The sequence below is a fragment of the Fulmarus glacialis genome, unplaced genomic scaffold (genome assembly GCF_000690835.1).
Source record: "Fulmarus glacialis isolate BGI_N327 unplaced genomic scaffold, ASM69083v1 scaffold30824, whole genome shotgun sequence".
Taxonomy (NCBI): Eukaryota; Metazoa; Chordata; class Aves; order Procellariiformes; family Procellariidae; genus Fulmarus; species Fulmarus glacialis.
In genome coordinates, this window is record NW_009207885.1 from 25,836 (window position 1) to 45,416 (window position 19,581).

At 37.6% G+C, this 19,581-nt stretch overlaps 1 protein-coding gene across 1 annotated transcript in view; it reads left to right on the forward strand.

Moving 5' to 3' along the window:
- The window catches only part of TM9SF3 (transmembrane 9 superfamily member 3), a 38,877-nt gene that overhangs the window by 16,378 nt on the left and 2,918 nt on the right, over positions 1 to 19,581 (forward strand). The window contains exons 5-13 of the mRNA XM_009576300.1: positions 60 to 191; positions 711 to 877; positions 3,599 to 3,693; positions 5,624 to 5,754; positions 13,853 to 13,992; positions 15,582 to 15,650; positions 15,745 to 15,891; positions 16,321 to 16,404; positions 16,514 to 16,590. Coding sequence (XP_009574595.1) covers positions 60 to 191; positions 711 to 877; positions 3,599 to 3,693; positions 5,624 to 5,754; positions 13,853 to 13,992; positions 15,582 to 15,650; positions 15,745 to 15,891; positions 16,321 to 16,404; positions 16,514 to 16,590 — 1,042 coding nt within the window. The remainder of the gene's footprint in view (positions 1 to 59; positions 192 to 710; positions 878 to 3,598; positions 3,694 to 5,623; positions 5,755 to 13,852; positions 13,993 to 15,581; positions 15,651 to 15,744; positions 15,892 to 16,320; positions 16,405 to 16,513; positions 16,591 to 19,581) is intronic.

Here is a 19,581-nt window from a genome sequence, read left to right on the forward strand (position 1 = left end):
GAACAAATTTGAAACACATTTACAGTTCTAAACTTTAGGGATGTGTTTTCTTTTTGTAGATTCACTGGTTTTCAATTTTCAATTCTTTTATGATGGTGATCTTTCTGGTTGGCCTAGTGTCTATGATACTAATGAGAACTTTGCGAAAAGATTATGCAAGATACAGCAAGGAGGAAGAAATGGATGATATGGTAAGATCGGCATTCATGCTTTTTTAAATCTTTTTTTAAGGCTTATTGTTTTCTCTTCATACATTCATTGTGTTAGCAGCTCTCAATGGCTTTCTTCAATCGGACAGAAAACTGCCTTATGTGTGTCTTGAAAGTGTTACTGGTTTTCTTTATAACATGCTCCTAGGTTGCAACCCAGAATTCTGTCTGTAGTTACTGTGTTAATGTTCATATCCACACTTAGGTTAAACGAGGTCTATTCTGAGTGTGTGATAGAAGCCTAAGCAATTCAGAGGATTTTAAGGACAGGGAGGGAATCTGATAGATTTTACTGCATCATACATTCAGATAGTATTTTTTGTTGTCTTCATAAGCATCTGAAAAGTAAACTTTTCTTCTAGATTTGATGCATTCAGGAGAAAAGACATACTTGCACTCGAAGTTGCTTTAATAAATCAAACCTTTAATTTATGCCTAGCTTGTATGTTTGTCATTAATTGTCATGACTAGACTTAAAATTTTTTTTGTTGTTGTTCATAGGACAGAGATCTAGGTGATGAGTACGGGTGGAAGCAGGTCCATGGAGATGTTTTTAGACCATCCAGTCATCCTCTAATATTTTCATCGCTTATTGGTTCTGGTTGTCAAATTTTTGCTGTGTCTCTTATCGTCATTATTGTTGCAATGATAGAAGATTTATACACAGAGTAAGTATAATTGTGCCATGCCTTCCGCATATAAATGCTTAAATGAACAAAATAATTACAAAAATGAATGTTCTAACTGGCCTGGAAAAAAGTGTGTGAGAGTCTTTAGTCTTTATCTTTAGATCAGTTGTAGTATTCAGAAGAGCTCTTTTAAGTTGTAACGAAACTTTGTCCTACTCTTACCATGTGAGTTGGTCTCCTTTAATTTTATTCTTTTAATGCTTGCTTTTTACTTGATTTATTATGAAACTAGTTTGTTCTGCAGCATCACGGGTAGAGTATATGGGAAGTAAATGTTAAAACATACATATATCACTCCTGGTTTTGTCTGGAGTGACAAGATATTACTGTATTTCTTACCTTGTTTTCCCTGCCGTGTCCTGTAAAGACTGAAGTAGGAGTGTGCTATGTTGTGAATAGTGCTGTTTACTGCTGACAATGCATTAAGCCAATCTTGTCCACAAGTCTTCTCAGGAATGGAGATTTAATTTCTTAAGTTCTTTTGAACAGATACTGCTCAGCCTGTGTTGCATGTAAAACCTCCAGCAATAGGTGGACTGTGGTCCTGACTGGAGAGAATTAATTTAAAACAAACAAATAGTACGGCAGTTTAAATTTAACTCACCACTTGTGGTTCACCTAGTTTTCTTCCTTTAGCTTTTATCTGTTTGAGGTTTTTGGTGTCCTGGATGGACTTCAAATGTTTCTGTAGTGATTGTGATTTTGGATGCTAGGGGGAATGTTTTGGTTTTTTTTCTTTTACAAGTGCTTTGTTTTAAGCAATGACTAAAATTTTAAATCTCTATTCTATTTTCCCTTGAATATCACCTGTAACTATTGATTTTAACAAGTTGTAATACTTCTAATGTGCCACTAGAGAGAACTCTTGTTTTTTAATTTAGCTGTCTTTTAATGGTGTGTTTAAAAAGCCACTCTGTAGTACCAGTATCTTGGCATATTTTCATTTTTCATATGGTGTTATTCCCCCTTGTGTCCCATGGTTACATTTCTGGATAGACTGACATACACGTTTTTAATTGTACAGCATGTCAGCCCTTTAAGGGAGGGAATGAAACCATTTCAGAATGTTTGTGCACTGTAGGGATGCTGTAAGTTAATAATGGTCGTTGTAAAATGTGTCAGAACAGTAATTTTTAAAAATATATGTGCACTTAGTCTTTTATTGCGATAAGCCTTTATATCACTTTCAAAGTGAATTTAATTCTGGGTGTGTAATGGAACAATTGACTAAATCTAATGCAGACAATTCTCACGTTTAGGAAAATAATGATGTGAGTGAAAAAGGCTGTAAAACCAGAATTACAAGAATGATTGCCTGTCAGTGTCTTCAGGTCTGCTAAAACTCTTAGGGATCATGCAGCTGATGCCAACTAGAAGTCTCTCAGTGAAATTTGGTCATGTCATCTATTAATTTAATACTGGTTTTTGTTTTGAGAAGCTTTTCCATTAGAATATTTGAAACATAAGTACATAAGTAAGCTTGAGAATAGGAAATTTTAGAGATAATTTTAGATGAATATCTGCTGGTCATTTTACAGGTAGCCTGGATTTACATGTGTCGCTTCAGACTGTGCATGGTCTTCTGGGGTTTTGCATGTGTTTCTAAATTGGCTTAAGTTAGGAGAAGTGTTAAAATTGGTTTCTGTCTAACCAGTAGTTTTCTAAAATGGAACTATTGCTTATATTTTCTAAGAAGCAAATGTTAGTATAAGACTCCTTTTAGTGTCTGTGACCAGCAGGTGTATTTGCTTAGTTCAATCCATGGAGTCATGGAAGCCGGTTGTACTAAAGATTACTGATTTGAGTAGGCCAGGCATCCAGTAATGGTTCATTAAAAGCCAAAATGCCAATAGTCTGGAATCTCTCAGAAAAACTAATTTGAAGAAAGTGCAGCAAGCTGGCTGAAAACCTTCTACTGCTTTTTGCTGTCGAAGAGTAGCAGAGGGACATGGGGATACAGCTCTATTCATTAATAACATTTATATCTTGCTATTCTTAGACATGATTTTTAAAAATGTATTTGGAGATGGCTTTTGTGATCTAAAATTATTAGCTTTGCCTGTAAAATTTCAGAAAATTATGCCAAAATGAGTACTTCAACATTTAATGAGGAGATAATTTAAAAATGACTAAACTCTTGTGATTCGACTATTCCATGCTGATTTGTGGCTTCATTATAGTATTTATAGTTTCTAAATCAGGTCTTCTAATTTTCTCTAAGATGATCATTTTCGATCTTAAAAGTTAATTCCTGAGGGATGGCAGAAGCATCATTCACAATCTTCGTATATTTTTGTTAATACTGGCCTTTATATTAAGCAGAGTACCTTTTATCTGCAATAGTTGAATCTTACACTTAATGTATGTCATGTAAGTAGTTCAGTTCTTTATATACAAGGTACACACATCCAAATGTCAGAGGTGAGATTTTGTACTCCAGCGAAAATAAATGCACGTTAGAAAAGAATGTAGTATGTCGGAACTCTTTTTCCCAGATTGAATTAGACTTGGCCAGAAGCTTTGGATACAAACAGTTCTCATTCTTATGCAGATTTTACAATTTAAACACTTTTAAATTTTTATATTACCTAAAAATATTAAATAACTGCTTCTGCTAAATGTACATATTTTACTGTAATCTTTTGATCTAATACTGTTTGTTTTTTCTATTCCATTTACCAAAAAAATCACTTCTTGTAGGAGAGGCTCAATGCTTAGTACAGCTATATTTGTTTATGCTGCAACATCACCAGTGAATGGATATTTTGGAGGAAGCCTTTATGCTAGACAAGGAGGTAAATTGTTTTCATGTTTCAGCATTCTCATTACATTGTTAAATGGAGAAGTTGTTATTTTTTTATTTGCACCAATATAGAAGTGTCCTAATGGAGTTAGGCCATTCAGGTGGAATCCATTAAAATCTTAATAAACAGAAAATATTTTGAGTATATTTAACTTTCATATTATGTCCTATTCAGTATTGACTGCATTTTCTAACTAAAGATAGCTGAAGTCTTTGGTTAATTTAAAAGTAGTAAGAACTAAATAACTGTTAACAGTTGTATCTTATGAATTACTAGTTATACTCTTGTATATAACTGTTTGGCTCATGACATCCAGAGAGTATAATAGTCTCTCCCTCTTCTGTTACACGCTGTTAACAGTTCATGTCATCTTTTCCAGATGACTCCTATGTAGCCCTCCTCTATAGGTACTGGGAGGGCTATATTTACTAACATGGAAAGGATGAGTATACAGTACTTACTAGACCATTAATTGTGGATGGAGAAAACCGTTTATAGCATCTATTAAAGAAGGTTATTCTACTTTTCAGTATGTGCTCTGCTTTATACTTAGCAAATTCAAAATGAGTATCAGTAGAGAGCCGAAGCCCAATAAAATTGACATAACAGATTTGGAAAGGCTGTCTTCAAGTGCCTCCCCACTATGCTTCTGAATTACGACCAATTACATCCTTGCAGTCCACTAGCTTCATCCATTCCCTATGCTGCAATAAAAGAGTAATCAAGATCTATTATCTTCTATAGTGCTTTAGGAAAAATAATTCTGGTAAGTTCGCAAAAGAAGATTTGTATCTTTTTAGCACGACATACTTGTTAGTATTCAGTCTCAACTGCACTCTAATCTACTCTGAGTTTGGCGGTTAGATGTTTCTTTCATGTGGCTTGTGTATAAACCCAGCGATTTGTAGAAAAACAGATCTAGATAAATTAGGGTTTCTGTTCTAAAATGTACCGTGCTGTATAGTAGAGCCAGATTTGCATTTTTTTCTACAGATCAAACATGTATCAAACTGTGAAATGCTGATTATGTAGGCCCATGGTGAAAATACGTACGATGGTCCTGAAAAGCATGTGCTAGTTTTCTGACTGTTTTTTATTTAGTGCATGTTACAGATTCATGTATGGTGTATTAAATTTAAATATAGACAGTATTTAAGAGCATAGAAAGTGAAGGGAATACAGGCAGTGGAAATTCTTAAGGTATGTCCGAAGAGGGTTTTTTTGAGCTCCTCGGGGATCTCTAAACTTAGTAATAACTGCTAACAAATGTTGCTGTTTGCTTTATGCCTGGGGTTTAGAAATCGCTTTCCTTCTACCTTTTCTGCTGTTGAAGATACCTGAGTTCAGTTTTGCTGTATATTAAATGCTGTGGCATTTTGCTTTATACCAGGGATAGCCAGTTCCTTAATGCATCCTGAATGTATAGAGTCAGCTTAGTTGGGTAAAGACAACCCGGAGCAGGTGCTGCCTGAAAGCAGCCGTAGTGCTGAGTTGTCCTTGGAGCAGCGCTGAGCTCTCATGTGCTCTCAGGGTGTGAGCAGGCTCTGCACAGGGCCAGCTCTGTCTCTACTAATCTGCAGCTTACATATACACTTAGGTTTCATACCCCGGTTTCTTTGGCCAGCTTAGTCAGCATATGCTGTTCTTCAGCCGAAATGTTCTCACGCTGTATCTCTTTTCCTCTCTTTTCACCTGGCCTAATAAATTGATTAATATGCTGCCACTTGTGAGTTGCCAGGAGTCAGATAAAACTGTTAGTTGACTGTTGGCTCTTGTATCGATGTAGTATGTTGTTACTTAATTCTTTCACTTTTCTGGGGGATAAGTCGTCAAACACCTAAATTCTGGAGGCTTGCTGATAACTTTTTAAACGAAATACACTGTATCTCACCAAGTCCCATTGGAATGTCCCTTCTTACAGGAAGGCGATGGATAAAGCAGATGTTCATTGGAGCCTTCCTTATTCCAGCAATGGTGTGTGGAACTGCCTTCTTCATTAACTTCATTGCCATCTATTATCATGCTTCAAGAGCTATACCCTTTGGAACCATGGTGAGTCATTTTACTGGAGAATTTAAACACCACTGTAGACACAGGAAAACTACCTTTTAGTCTAAATACAGTTGTGAGTCATAGCTTTAGCTTCCTAGTTAGAGATTTATTCTGGGTGGGTTTTAAGGTGCTTCAAGTATAATTCTTTTTAATCACAATAGCAACAGCTGCTGGATGCCAACAACAGTCTTCTCTCTGCTTAAAATGGCACTGCTTTGTATTCAAGCTTAGTGTTACAACAACATGGGAAGTTAGCAACTTGAATTTTCTTCTGGATGGCCAATGTGAACTGGTTATAAGCTAAAATGCAATACAGAAGGATTCCAAGTGAAAGCTACTTCCAAATCATTGCAGTCAAGCAGAAAAAATAAAAATAAAAGATCAGCCAGCAATGTGAGATGAGACGTCCTGAGTTCATCTGGCTTTATGAAAACAAATCACTGTTTTTACTTTGTGAAGTGGTATTTAGTGTCCCGTTATGGTCTTGTGTTTGTGTATTAACCATGTCACTTGAAAAACAATGCTGGTTGGAGTACTTTCTCATTAATAATGATGAGTTTTCTTGTTTCTCGTGGCTTTTGTCAGGATTTTGTTTGTTGTCATAGCCCTTTCAAGTAACCTGAAATAACCCTGTGAATACAACGTAGGAAATAATCACTTGGCACTTCGGCAGAATTTCTGTTTGAGCTTGCAAGGGGTATTATTTGAGAGCAGAATTTTTTGAAATATGCACCATAAAATTGCTTTTTTCTAATTTTATGCAGTAGCACGTTAACTTAAAAAAAAGTCTTAATACATGAAGACTTGTTTTCTTTTCAGTATCTGTAGCAAATCTTGGGATTTAACCTTTTTTTATAGCTCCCTTCTTTGCGTATCAGTTTTTGTGATGTGTTAAATTGTTCAGTCTATTCAGAAATGTTTGAGTAGCCTTGGATTTCTTCTTAGTTTAAATCTACCACAAAGTGAAGCTTAGTATTACAAGTTCTGTCTTATAAATTGTATTATTTGGGATATAATCAAATTCAGTATATGACTAAAAATACTTCTTAAGAACACATTGTTAATGAGTAATTTTCTGCTGATGGAGGAGTCATTACTTTACATGTACATTGCTGGTTCTAGTCACCTCATTAGTAGTATTTTCAATGCATGCCTAAATACCAACTTTTTACATTGAATTCGTTGTTATAAAACCACTAAATATAATATCAAGCTAAACATGTTTATAAACTGTTTGCTTAATTTTTCAGGTTTTTTTCTTCAAGAAATTAGACTAAAATTCTATCTTTGGATATGTTTGCATTAGTCAGTCAGTGCCCCAAAGGAATATTGTATTGGTTTTTCTTTCCTAAGCTAGCAGCCATATACAATACTGTCAGAAAAGTTTACAACATTGATCTTTGATATGTGGAAAGAGGCTCTGTTTTACTGCTGAGCAAGCATTTATGATATCACATTTCTCAATTGTATTCCCATTTAGAGGTCAGGAATGCTGAGGGAAGGGAAATCCACCTGTGCTGAAGTTGTCTTTAAATCTGTTCAACTGATTTGTATTTTAAGATCATGGAAACATGTACATGCAAAAGCAAATGGGAATATAAATCTTCAGGGGTCACTTAATCAGGATGTTAGGGCTCTTTATACACAGGGATTTTAATGATCTCAAGGTTTTATGAACGTGTTTGAATTCTTATGACTGTGGCAATAAAACTTCAGTGGAGTTAGCAGACTTTTAGTAGGAGCAGGTTATGAATCGGAAACTTCATCAGAATAAGCAACGGTCTAATGACTTCAGATCAACTAATGAAGCTGGTTTGTAGAAGGAGATGAAAATTGTTTGAAAATACCATGTTATGCTTCAAGTTGAAGTCCCCGGGAAGCCCTCTGGCTTTATGGATAGGATACCTTTGTGTCTTTCCACCTTTGTTTTCAGTGTAGAGAAGCTTCCAGAATTCTCTAGTGCAAACTTGCAGTTGCGGCTTTCTTGGGGAAATAAAACCTCTGCCATCTAAATGTACTAGAACACAGAAATTATGTCCTTTACCCTGGCATGTCTTGAAACCACCCTCCTTGATTTAAATTGCTGGCAAGAATTACCACCTCTTCTTGACTACTGTAAATCTGGAAAAAGCAGAAACGGAGTTGCTAAAAAAAGTCTCTGAGCTAAAAGAGTCTCTGCTAAGAGACTATGCTTAAATATGATGTTCTGTGCTTTGCCCATTTTGCATTGCCAGTGAACTGGTAGGTAGTCTACTCTCTGTGACTTAATTTCTCCCTCCAGACAGATTTTTCTATGGAATGTAGGCAAGGGCAGCTGATAGTGTCAAAGCCAAGACATCCAAGCTAATGCACAGTTGCTGCATCTTTGATCTACCTGGTATCTGCTCTCCCACATTTTGTCTTGAAATGCTCAAATTGATTCAGCTCTTCAGGACCTTCATACACCTCACTGTCATTGCAGTCTATTCTGAACCTCAAAGCTTTGTTCTCCTTGTATGTCTCATTCCTGATGTCTGGGATCTCCTCGAAGATGTGGTAGGGACTGGGAAGATCCAAAGCTTGTTTCTGAAATCATTCTTCAGTCTTGGGACTCTGCCTTTAGCCGTTTTGCATATACATGCAAGCCATCTACCTATACTGTGACAAACCTTCTGTAGTGAAATACACCATGAGCCTGAAAAAAGGCTTAATCTCTTCCCTGGGATATCTTTCCCTTCAGAATGCAATAAAGAATGTGACAGATTTTTTTCAAATATGAGAGCTTTTTTATAACTTAACGGTTTAAAGCTTCCAACTCCCTAAGCATATGAAGGAAATATAAAAGTCTGGATTTTTTCTCTCATCTCTTCACCTTTATAGAAATGCAGTGGGTACTGTTCAAGTCTTTGTTCTTTTGGAGCCCAAATTTGATTTTTTGGGGTATTTTCTTTATTATATCCTGTTACTGGTGAACATAGAGTTCTTCTGAAGGTGTTGTACACCTTGACTTACGTTCCATTGATTTTTGTCAGTCTTTTCAGTGTATTTATCAATCATCTTTCTATTTTGTTGTGTTTGAATTATATGCAAAAAACAGAGCGTGGAGCAATTAAAAAGAAGTTTAAATAATGGCAAGTGAAGTGACCTCTCCGTTTATGTTTGAGGAGTGTGGTGGTAGTTCTATGCAGAAATACTTGCTAAGTAATGCAGAATTTCTACAGAGTACAGCATGATTGAATTTGAAGGGACCATCTTAATTCTGGCATTTGATAAGTTGTGACTGCTTACGTTGTTCTGTGTGTGATACATAATTTACAGATTTCCATTAAGGCTGCTGTGACTAATGTAATATTCGGACTGCAGAATCCATGCAGCTTCTATTAAACTGTTTAAGATGTACCATTTTTGTTTTGTTTGAGCAGTAGGTTCCTGTGTGGCTAACGTTTCCAGCATGCATTTTTAATGATTTAATTAAATAAGGTTACGCGCACTGAATTTCTCTTGGGATCGAGATCCTAGTGTTTGCATCTTTTATACCTTGTTTAAACTAGAAAAAAGTGTTTCCTCCAACAGATAGCTCAATCCACACTGCAGCCATCCCTGACAGCTTTAAGTTGATATGAGTATTGGCTGCCACTGAAAAAGGAGGACCTGGTAGCACCAAAGATTTTCATGCCTTGAGGCAGATAAGGAAATACACCTGGCTAAAAATAGAAAAAAATCTAGTTATATGCATTCAGCAGGGTGCTTCCTCAGGTTGCTTGAAAGTGACTGTGGAACCCTTGGTCAAAAACCTCATTTTTGCTGCAAATAGACACAGCTTAATGCTTAAATTTTCAACAGTTCAATTTATTACCCAAAGCAGCACCCTAGATTAACTTAGTTGTAATAAAATTAATAACACTTCATTTTGAAGCCTTCTATTCTTTTCATGTTCTGTGTCATGTTTGGGCAGATGATGTGCAGAAAACTGTTCAACTGTACAGATTCAGTAACGTCTGTATGGGGGGAAAGTCTCATGACTAAGAGTGCAGTTTTGGTAGCTGACAGGAAAGATCAAGCTGCTGCTTTGACAGTTAATTTTTATTGCTTTTCTCCCTTATGCATTAAGCAGTCAAGGCACCACAGCCTGCCAGCAGCTGTTTAATATTAGATATGCTCATAAAAATTTTAATTATCACCTTTGAATGAAGCTTAATCTACAGTTGTCAGAAAATATGAAACACATGGCACTAGAACATAAATTATATCCCTCTTGACAATGTTTCCTTTCAAATAAGAAAAACTGAGTCCTGCACGTTCAGTCAAGGGCAGTAGAATGTTCTTTCTCCATCAAAACAAAACAAAATGGGGTTAGAAAGAATGCAGACTTGATGAGGTTGATGATCTCTTCTATGGCAACTAAAACCTGCAAATTAAATCAGATGCTCGTGTATAAATAAGATATTTTGTTCCACAAAAATGGAACAGTCAAAATGAAATAGGTACGTTTTAATGTACTGGCTTGGTAGAAAAACTCATGTAATTTGTCTTCAGTAACATGGATTATGGAGAGCACGTGCTTGTTTGCTTGATGGAAAACTGGGTTTGTAGATGTAGTAGATTTGCCTGTTTGCATAACTTGTGTTTTCTGAAGTGGTAGTTAAAACTGCTCTCTGAATTTCTCTTGGCTGATGTTACAGTAATACTTCTCTTAAAAGGCTCACTAAGACCTAACTTTCTTACCTCTGCCTGTCATGCAACAGCTATTGTTGGGGTTTTGTTTTTTTTAGTATGTTACCACTAACCTCTGTAGGGAGGTGCTTCTGTGAGAGGGCAGAGCACGTATGTGTGTTGATCCTGCCTTTGTTTCTTCTTACCATTTGTGATGGTGAAATGGAGGCCAGTAAGTGCCTGAGCTGCTTTCGCCATTGTAATCTCATTCTCTGAAACCTTTGAGGCAGAAATCTCATAACTTCATCTCTTTTTCAGTTAAGACACTTATGTACCCTAGTGCCCTGTGTTTGCTTCAGTTTGGATTTAAACTCTAGATTTAGGCATTGCCCAGCCTGCATCATCACTGCCCTTGCCATCTGTGGCAACAGGCACTACCTGTACGGTTTGGGAGGGAGGCACTGTCTTCACCTCAGATCTGAAATTAAGAGGAACATGCCTGAAAAGCCAGTTAGGTCCAGTCATCTCTCACATCCAGAGACAACTATTACTGCCAAGAATGAAGAAAGTAATTTTCAACAAGCATCAGTCTGAGCAGGTAGACTACTTTGGAGTCGGGCTGTGAGTTGAAAGCAAGAAAGAAGATGCTACTGAGGTCAGCACAGTGTGTGCCGATTCTAACCAGCGCTGGTTGTGTTGGTCAACCTACTAAGACGACCAGCAGGTTGCTGTTACCAGGGTGGGGTTATCTCAGAAGACAGACCATTCATGTCTTTATCAGCTTGGACAGCTTATCAGAGGCAGGTGGAAGTGGGAGACATTCCTGAGCCTGCACTATGGTCCATACTTGCTTGCATCCTTTGCACTGCAAAATCATGTCAGATAATTTTTAGACTCTTGAACGGCTCCAGGAAAAAAGGAAAAAATGCACTTCAATTCCAGCTGTCCTCAGAACATAGCATAGCATTAAGATATTGTTTAACAAAACATTGACTTTACTTGATACTGCTTACTAGATTTCACTGAAGATGCTAGCTGTTCTGTCTGAAATAATTTCATTTTTCAGCCAAATGGTTAATAGAATGGGAGATGTTACAACATTTTCAATCATGGCTTGACTGATCTGATAATGAAACCACAAGCACTCAGATTTTCTGATGGATGCCAGTTACAAGTGTACTGGGAACAGGTTGGCAGTACTTACTGAAGCCATTATTCAAGAAACTTTGGTCTGTCTCAGCTTGTTTTGTGCAGATAAACATTTTAGATTTCAAAGCTGCTGCTGCGTCAGTCTCCCGGACAACACAACTGCCAAGCCCTGCGAGAACAAGTTGGACCTTCTCCTTGCCCACCTGATTTGAAGCCATTCAGCTCTGCAGTTGGTGTCACTAGAAGGAGATGCCACTGACTGTCTTTTTTCATCTAGGAGTTTGCCAGCTAATCAGTAATTAGGCCTGGATGTTCCTTGCTTGGTTCCTTGTGCAAGGTTATATTCTTTCCATGTGGATTCCCTATGGTAGATGTGTTTTGCCAGATGGACAATTACAAGCTACCAAGTTTTGTTCCAGGTGAGCTTGGAACCCAAGGCTGTTCCTGGACAGTTTCTTTCTGCAGTAAAGCAGTGGATTCACTTTCTACCAGTATTCCCAGTCAGCAGTAATTTCTGAGATCAAGAAACGGAGCTACAGGCAGCTCAATAACTGCACTGTAAAAGACGGTTGTGGCTGGATGAGCAATATAGATGCCCTTTCACACTTTCTGTGCCTGAGCTTCCTGCCTTAGCCAGGTTTGAAACCTACCTGCCAGAGCACCACAGAGCACCATGGACAGGGGCCACCCAACACACCTGGAGGTCCTTGCGCAGGCAGGAAGCAGAGCAAGCTCTTCTTGGAAATGGTTTCAATATGGTCAATTGGAAATTCTTTGGATCCTGTCCAAGCCTTAATTCTTGAACGTCTCTTCTACCCACTGCACTTCAAACAAGCTGGGACTTTTTGGTCAGGACTTTAGTAAGTATAGGACTCACGATGTTCTTTGATGTTTCTGATACTTTTTGACATTCTTCTCTGAAAATTCTCATCTGCTCATTCTTTAGACTGAGCAGTTTCAAGTGCAGAACCTGCATCTGTTAAGTGAGTTAGTTGTATACTTCTCCTGTAATTTATTCTTAGGCAACCTCAGTGTCCTACCTAAGACACTATGCCCGATTACCTGTGTTTTTTCCAGTAATGGAAGATAAATGGGAGATACTAAAGATGTATTACTTGTTTAAAATCTGCTTTATTACTGGCAAATATAAATACTACTTAGCTTTTCCTTATTTACCATTGAAGCTTCATATTTTAGTGGCTCATGATGTAATTTTTTAATAACCTCTCCTCAAAGATATACAAAGCAGTCTGGACAGTGCTTCTGGTTGTTGACCACCTGTTTGGTGTACCCCTTCTGTGGAGCATGAAGGCTTGCTCCATCCAACCCCAGGCAACGTTTTCTGTTCACATCTGGCCTAAGCTAGTAATGGTATGCAAGTCAGTAAGAGAGGGATAACGCACTGACTTTTGTTAGATGTTGCCTTAAACTCATATGATTGACTTAATGCTAAGTTTGTATTGAGCTAATGTAGTGCAGCTTCTCATCTCATGAAGCCCAGTGGTTCTTGCTTGTCAGCTGCTTGCAGTAGATTTCCATAGATATAACATAGGTGAACAGCCTTTATCCTGGAGTAACTGCCTCTTAAACAAGTCAGTGTGTGGCTCTTAGACCTCGTCCTCTGTCCATTGTTTTGGATTAATCTGCTGCCATGGACCCATCCTGATGAGTGAAAGAGGAATATAGCTTCTTTGCTCAGGAGACACCAGGGTGTACACAGAGCCTCAGGCAACAGTGCTTTTAAAAGGCAGTGGTCTCTTATGTCTTTTGCAGTCTGTGTTCTTAATTACCTGGTTGGTGGATAGTGGAGAAAATTAAACCCAAAATTTGGATTGGTAGCATTCTGACATGGCTTTGCAATTCTTGTTTAGGTTTCTTTTTTATATTGGATTAAAAATTTTGTATCCAGCAATTGTAGTTTTGTATGCAACTGCCTAACTGCCAGATGTTAACTCCCAGGGATAGCATACTCTGCAAAAGTTTAAGAGAAGCTGACAAAATTTTCTGTGATGAAGTACCATGAAGATTTCCATTTCATTTCTTTGCAATGTATTGAGTATAATGATAGATGAAAAGAGTAAAAAAATCTGTAATAGTTCTGTTCTCTCAATTGATGCAAGAAAATATATGTAATAATGTTTATTAGGAAGTTTCTCAGGAAATAAATACTTCCATTTGATAAAATAGATGTATATTGTTGAATGCTTCATAACTAGGAGTATGATTCTACAGCAATAACTACTAAGGACTAGGAGTGGGTTGGTATCTTCTTTTGTCCTCTTATACCTGTTCTTTTTAAATTATATTTTGCTTACAGGTGGCAGTGTGCTGTATTTGTTTCTTTGTCATTCTTCCATTGAACCTCGTTGGTACAATTCTTGGCCGAAATCTGTCAGGACAGCCTAATTTTCCATGTCGTGTCAATGCAGTGCCTCGTCCCATACCAGAGAAAAAATGGTAAAGACAAGCATGCATGTTAACTAGATGTGTTCCCTTCAGTACATTTAAAATTATTTTTAGATGTGATCATTAAAATTTTTTTTATAATAACTTTTTTTATTTAAATTGAGTTGTGTCTAGAAGGACACCTCTACTGACATTTCCTTAATATGGTTTTTCTGTTGAATAAAAACACCAAGTGCAGTTAATGGTTAATAGTTGTAGCAGGTTTTACAGTCCTGGATCACTGATTCACATTTGGCCTGAAATGCTCTCAGACTCTTATGTAAAAGGGATGGTCCCAACCCAGTTCTTGTATAGGTATCTTGAAACTAAACCTCTCCTCTTTAGTTAATGCCTCTTGCAGATTTGGGATTGAATATGCCTTGGAGACAGAACTGTTCTGTTTAATGGTCTCTATGTATAAGCTGAGACATATTTGCAGGGTGATGGTGGGGAGAAGCTTGCAATGCTGTTCCAAATTCTGTGCTTTTGTTGATGGCACAGAGCCTAAAATACTCCAGGTATACGTTTTGAATTGCGAATAAGCCTTTATTATTTTTGAAGTTAATATAAAGGGGTGGGTGCCTAGTCTGAAAAAGTAGACTTGGGTTTTTGGAAAATCATGAATGCAGCCGCTTTTTCCTATTAATTTAATTCTGAGATGGAAGCAGCAAGCTATGGAAATTAAAATATCCTCAGAGGATTTTTTTAATAGATTTTTCTTGCTTTCCCTGCTCAGAGGAGTGGAACAAAGTGAAGGGGGCACTGAAATGTGTACGCCCACGATATCCAGGAAGTGCAGCACACTTAGCCTCTTGTTAGTGGCAGTTTGTGCAGCTCAGATGCTAGGATTTGATTTATATTGTGACCTGTATCTTGGGAATCTGATGGATTTTTCTGGATCAGCATGACAGATAGAAAGAAATAAGATACTTCTCTTGAAGATGATGAAATTGCACACCGTCAACTTAGACAAGTCTCCCTATAAATAATAAAAGAAGCTGCAAATTAAATCACTGGTTACTAGCTAGATTCAGCGTCATTGCAAGTACTACACAGAGGTCACCTTTAGTAAGTGACAGTATCATCTACAGGTAGCTGAGCATTCATTTTTGGCCATAGGCTCATGACTCAGTATAGCATTAAAAATAAATCCTGGTTCTTAATTATGTAACCATTACCCTGTGAAATTTTCTTTGCGCTTTTTGCTGTATTTGTGGCCATCAACAGCATTGAGTTTCCACTGCCTTCGTTCAAGGCTAGTGGATGTTATGGGGCTTCATTGCTTAGGCCCTTTTTGGGCAAGAGAGATTCTTTCTGTAGCCTTGAAGGCTGGTTAGATGCCTAACCTTATGCCTGTAGGTGATAGGCATAAGCCTTATGTTTTGTTTCAGCTTTCCCCAAGAATAACTCCTCCTTCTATCCATACACATGACACCTTAGGGGAATCTTCTTTCTAATATGCTGATATGAGACAGAAATGTTCTTGTTAGCATGCCTTTTAAATAATTCTCTGTGCTATATTAATTATCTGGTTATATGTCTCAATATGTTTATAAATGAAAGATTAAAATTGTCCCTAAACTAATCTTAATATCTTTCAGGTTCATGGAACCAGCTGTTATTGTTTGCCTAGGTGGAATCCTCCCTTTTGGATCAATTTTTATTGAAATGTGAGTATGTCAGCTATTTGCCAATTTGGTTAAAAAGTATAATAATTTAAGTTCAATTACAATATCATCTGCATATTTTGTTTACTCTCTTCAGGTATTTCATTTTTACTTCATTCTGGGCTTACAAGATCTACTATGTTTATGGCTTTATGATGTTGGTTCTGGTTATCCTCTGCATTGTGACAGTTTGTGTGACTATTGTTTGTACGTATTTCCTGCTAAACGCAGAGGATTACAGGTGGTAAGTATCGCATTATTTGCATAGTTAACCAGAACGTGAGAGTTTTATAGAAAAGTGATGTTCTTCAGTCTCGGTGGGTCTTTTCAAAGTGTCCCATGTCCAGATTTTAGCTGTAGGGAATAAAAGCAGTTCTTGGATCCTTTCTGTACAAGAGCTTTCTGTGTGTATGTGCATCTGTGTGTGCATGTATGTATGTATAAAAAAAAAAGTCAAGGCACACAGGAATATGAAGAAGGATCATCACTTGGTGTCAGTGGTAGCTGTTGCCATAGAAGCTTTTGTCACTTACAGCAGACAACATGTAGACTTTTTTGAATAAGTCTGTAGAACCAGTACGCTTTATTTTCAGGGTAAGGTTTTAGTGCATTGTGCATCTGCTTGGGAAGCCTTTTGGTTGGATACATGATGGACATGCATGTTTACTTTCAGGCAATGGACAAGCTTTCTTTCTGCGGCATCAACTGCGATTTATGTTTACATGTACTCCTTTTACTACTACTTTTTCAAGACAAAGTAAGTGGTAGTTTTCTTGCTTCAATATCAGATTATGGTATTGCCAAATAAGTTTATTGAGAAAAACTGGGGAAAATACCTAGCATAAATTCCTATCTTTCTTTTTCAGGATGTATGGCCTGTTTCAAACGTCATTTTACTTTGGTTATATGGCAGTATTTAGCACAGCTTTGGGAATAATGTGTGGTAAGTTTCAAATATATTGACAGTTTTCTATCAGAATTTTTCAGACTGTCGTGTTTCTGATTTTAGCTGTGTGGTTTTGGTGGTGGAGCGTGTATGTCTGCAAGATCTGCTCATAAAAACTTACAATCTTTAAAAAGAATCTTAAGAGTTCTCTGCTTATACTTGGTTCCTACCTAATATAGGAGATTTCTGTGGATTGTGTCTCCTGATAGGAAGATAATTTATGTACTGTGCAGAGAATTTCACACTCAGTGCAAGCTTGAAAGACTCAATATTTGGCAAGAAATTCTGCAAAATAAATTCCAAATTAAGTTGAGTCCATGCTAGCATTTTGTTTCGGAGTTTTTACTGTTGCCCCAAGACAAGAAGCTAGGTACACCCATTGAGGTATCAATGGTATCGCAATACTGATGACGCTACCATCTGTGTCTTGTGGCATGTGGATATGAGGGTGACCAGAACAGAAAGGGCTGACACTTCAGGACAGCATTTGAGAAATCAGTATTGGAATATTCACAGGTGAGGAGAGTGCAGAGTGCTCCTGTGTGGAGCTGGATTTCATTGCTTTTTAAGATGTTATTTTGACAAATGTTTAGAAAAAAACATAGTTCTCAGCATGGACATCATCTGATAAAGTCAAATATACTTGTTCACCTCTTAGCTTTGTTTTTATCCTTTGCTTTATGACTTTCAGAAAGTGTTACTTGGTTCTTTTGCACTTTCCTATGATGTTATCTGCTTTTTATGCATGATCCTTATTTAATACTTTTCTCCTCAGTAGTGAATGAATAGTCCTATAGACTCTAATGGGAGGATTTCTTTGAGTTAGATATTTGAGATACTTGATGTCTTACAGCAACTTACTTTCTGTAAAGTATACATTTCTTGATAGGAGGGTGGGTAATTTCACAACGCTTTATAAAAAAGGGAGGAAAATCATCTCTTAACTACTGAGTACCTGTTCCCCTTTTCTCTCATACAATCTAATCTTGCTTCATCAGGTTCTTGGCACATTACAAGACTTCCCTGCTGTTCTGGTGGTCTTGCAGCCATTTTTTTTCTTTAACAGGCTTATACTTTTCAGCTCTAATCTTTTCTTTTTAAAGTGCTCAGGCTGGTATTGATTAAAGTGTCTATGATGCAGAAGCCAAGCTTGCCCACCAGTTCCTGTAATTAAAATGTTTCTAAAACATGGAAAAGGAAGATTGTCAAATGCTTTCTTGTCATGGTAGGACACTACTTGATGGAATATTAGAGTAAAATCCAAATTTATTCAAAATCAGAAAGTACTTTAACGCATTAAACTTTATTTCCACAGCTCTATTGAGATTTTTCTTTTTGTCTTTTTAACCGTGTTGGAAGAGAAGCTGTGAGATTACTGAGAACTCCCATTTGCAGCATGTGGAGGGAAGAAAAAAAAAATCCCCTGTCAAAAAGCATTTGTCTAGGGAACTTGCTGCCATTGAGGTCTAACAAAGACATTTGTGTTAGAGAATTGTGCAGTGTGTGTGCTACTGACTGTACGTCTCCTGTGAAAAGTGGGTAGAGCTGTGCTTTGGATGCTCATGCGAATGAGCGTGTTCAGTATCACACAGTTGGGTATGAGACGAGCTAGTTAGGGTCCAAAGCAGCCACAGGGAAACTCTCTGTAGGCTTGTATCATCCAACTCTGTTTTTAGTGCCCCTGACAATGCCTAGTGAACTCAGATCCCACATGTGGTGGGATGCTTTGATCCACAAAGTCTGCTGCCCTCTGCAGAGCATCTAAGTTCTGGGACTGGACAGTAGGGAGCCCATGAGAACTTCCAAATCTTTTGAGCTCCTCGTGCTTCCCTCTTAGTGATGGAAAAGAATAAAACTTGTTCCCCAACTCAGTGGATGGTTTAGGAGCTAGGTAGTATAGAAAGGCCTCTTGCAATACCACACTTCAGCATCCAGATAAATACTGTAAGTATGATTGAAGGGCTTTTTAAAAAAATTCTGTGCTTACAAAGTCACAACAGTAGTCATGTTAATTGATTTGAAGTAATAGATGGGAATTAATCTTTTTCTGTTTTGTGGTTGCTATTCCTCACTATTTGGATTTTTCTCTTTATTTAAAAGTTGCTTGTTCTGCTGAAATATGCTTGCAGTCTATTTCTGCTAAACCTATATAGGCCATAACCAAGTTAAATACCTTATCAGATAATATTTATAATAAATAAATAAAGTCATTCCCTTTACTATGGATTTTTTATTCAAATGAGCCAACTGTCCTGCATTTGTTTCAGGAGGATATTCTTTAATCATCATTGTCTAGGGTTTCCCCCTCTCCGCCCCATGTTTTATTCAATGCCTGTGAAGTAGCCTTGAGGCTTAACCCCTGCCTTGGGTATTGGCCATTAGTGGCCTTCACGGATAAGGCTCCTGTGATTCAGAATAGGTTAGGATTTGTTTATGGGGCTGAGAGTTTGTGGTCTCATGTGACTGCTACTACTCCTCCCCCTCACTTCCATCTCATGCACACATTCTCTAGACCCCAAACAAAACACAATTAGTGCTTTGTTCTCCCAAATCTCTGTAATATCTGGCATCACATCACTAGAGAAACCCTCAAAGAACAAGTTCTGGAATGTATCTGAGTTCAGCAACTAAAATGGGCGTTGGTTCTGTTGGCAGTGTCTGCTTTAACAGGCAAAACGTGATGATTCTTAAAACAGGAGTCCAGTCCCATTATTTTGTCGATTTACTGCATAAGACAGAAGATTAGTTTCTTGACGGGCTACAGAAAAATCCGCTTGTGCTCCCGTATGACTCTAAGCTCATGTCACCTCCTCTGCATAGCCCGTGCTTGGGTCTGTCAGAATGCTGTACTGGTCTCTCCTTGAACTGCCAGGCCTTCTCTCTGCTGCGTCCTCAGCACACTTAACGCTTGCAAGCAGCAACCTGATCTTGTGTGTGCTGCATTTGTTTTAATGGAATTCTACTTTGTCCGAGTTAGCAATACAAATC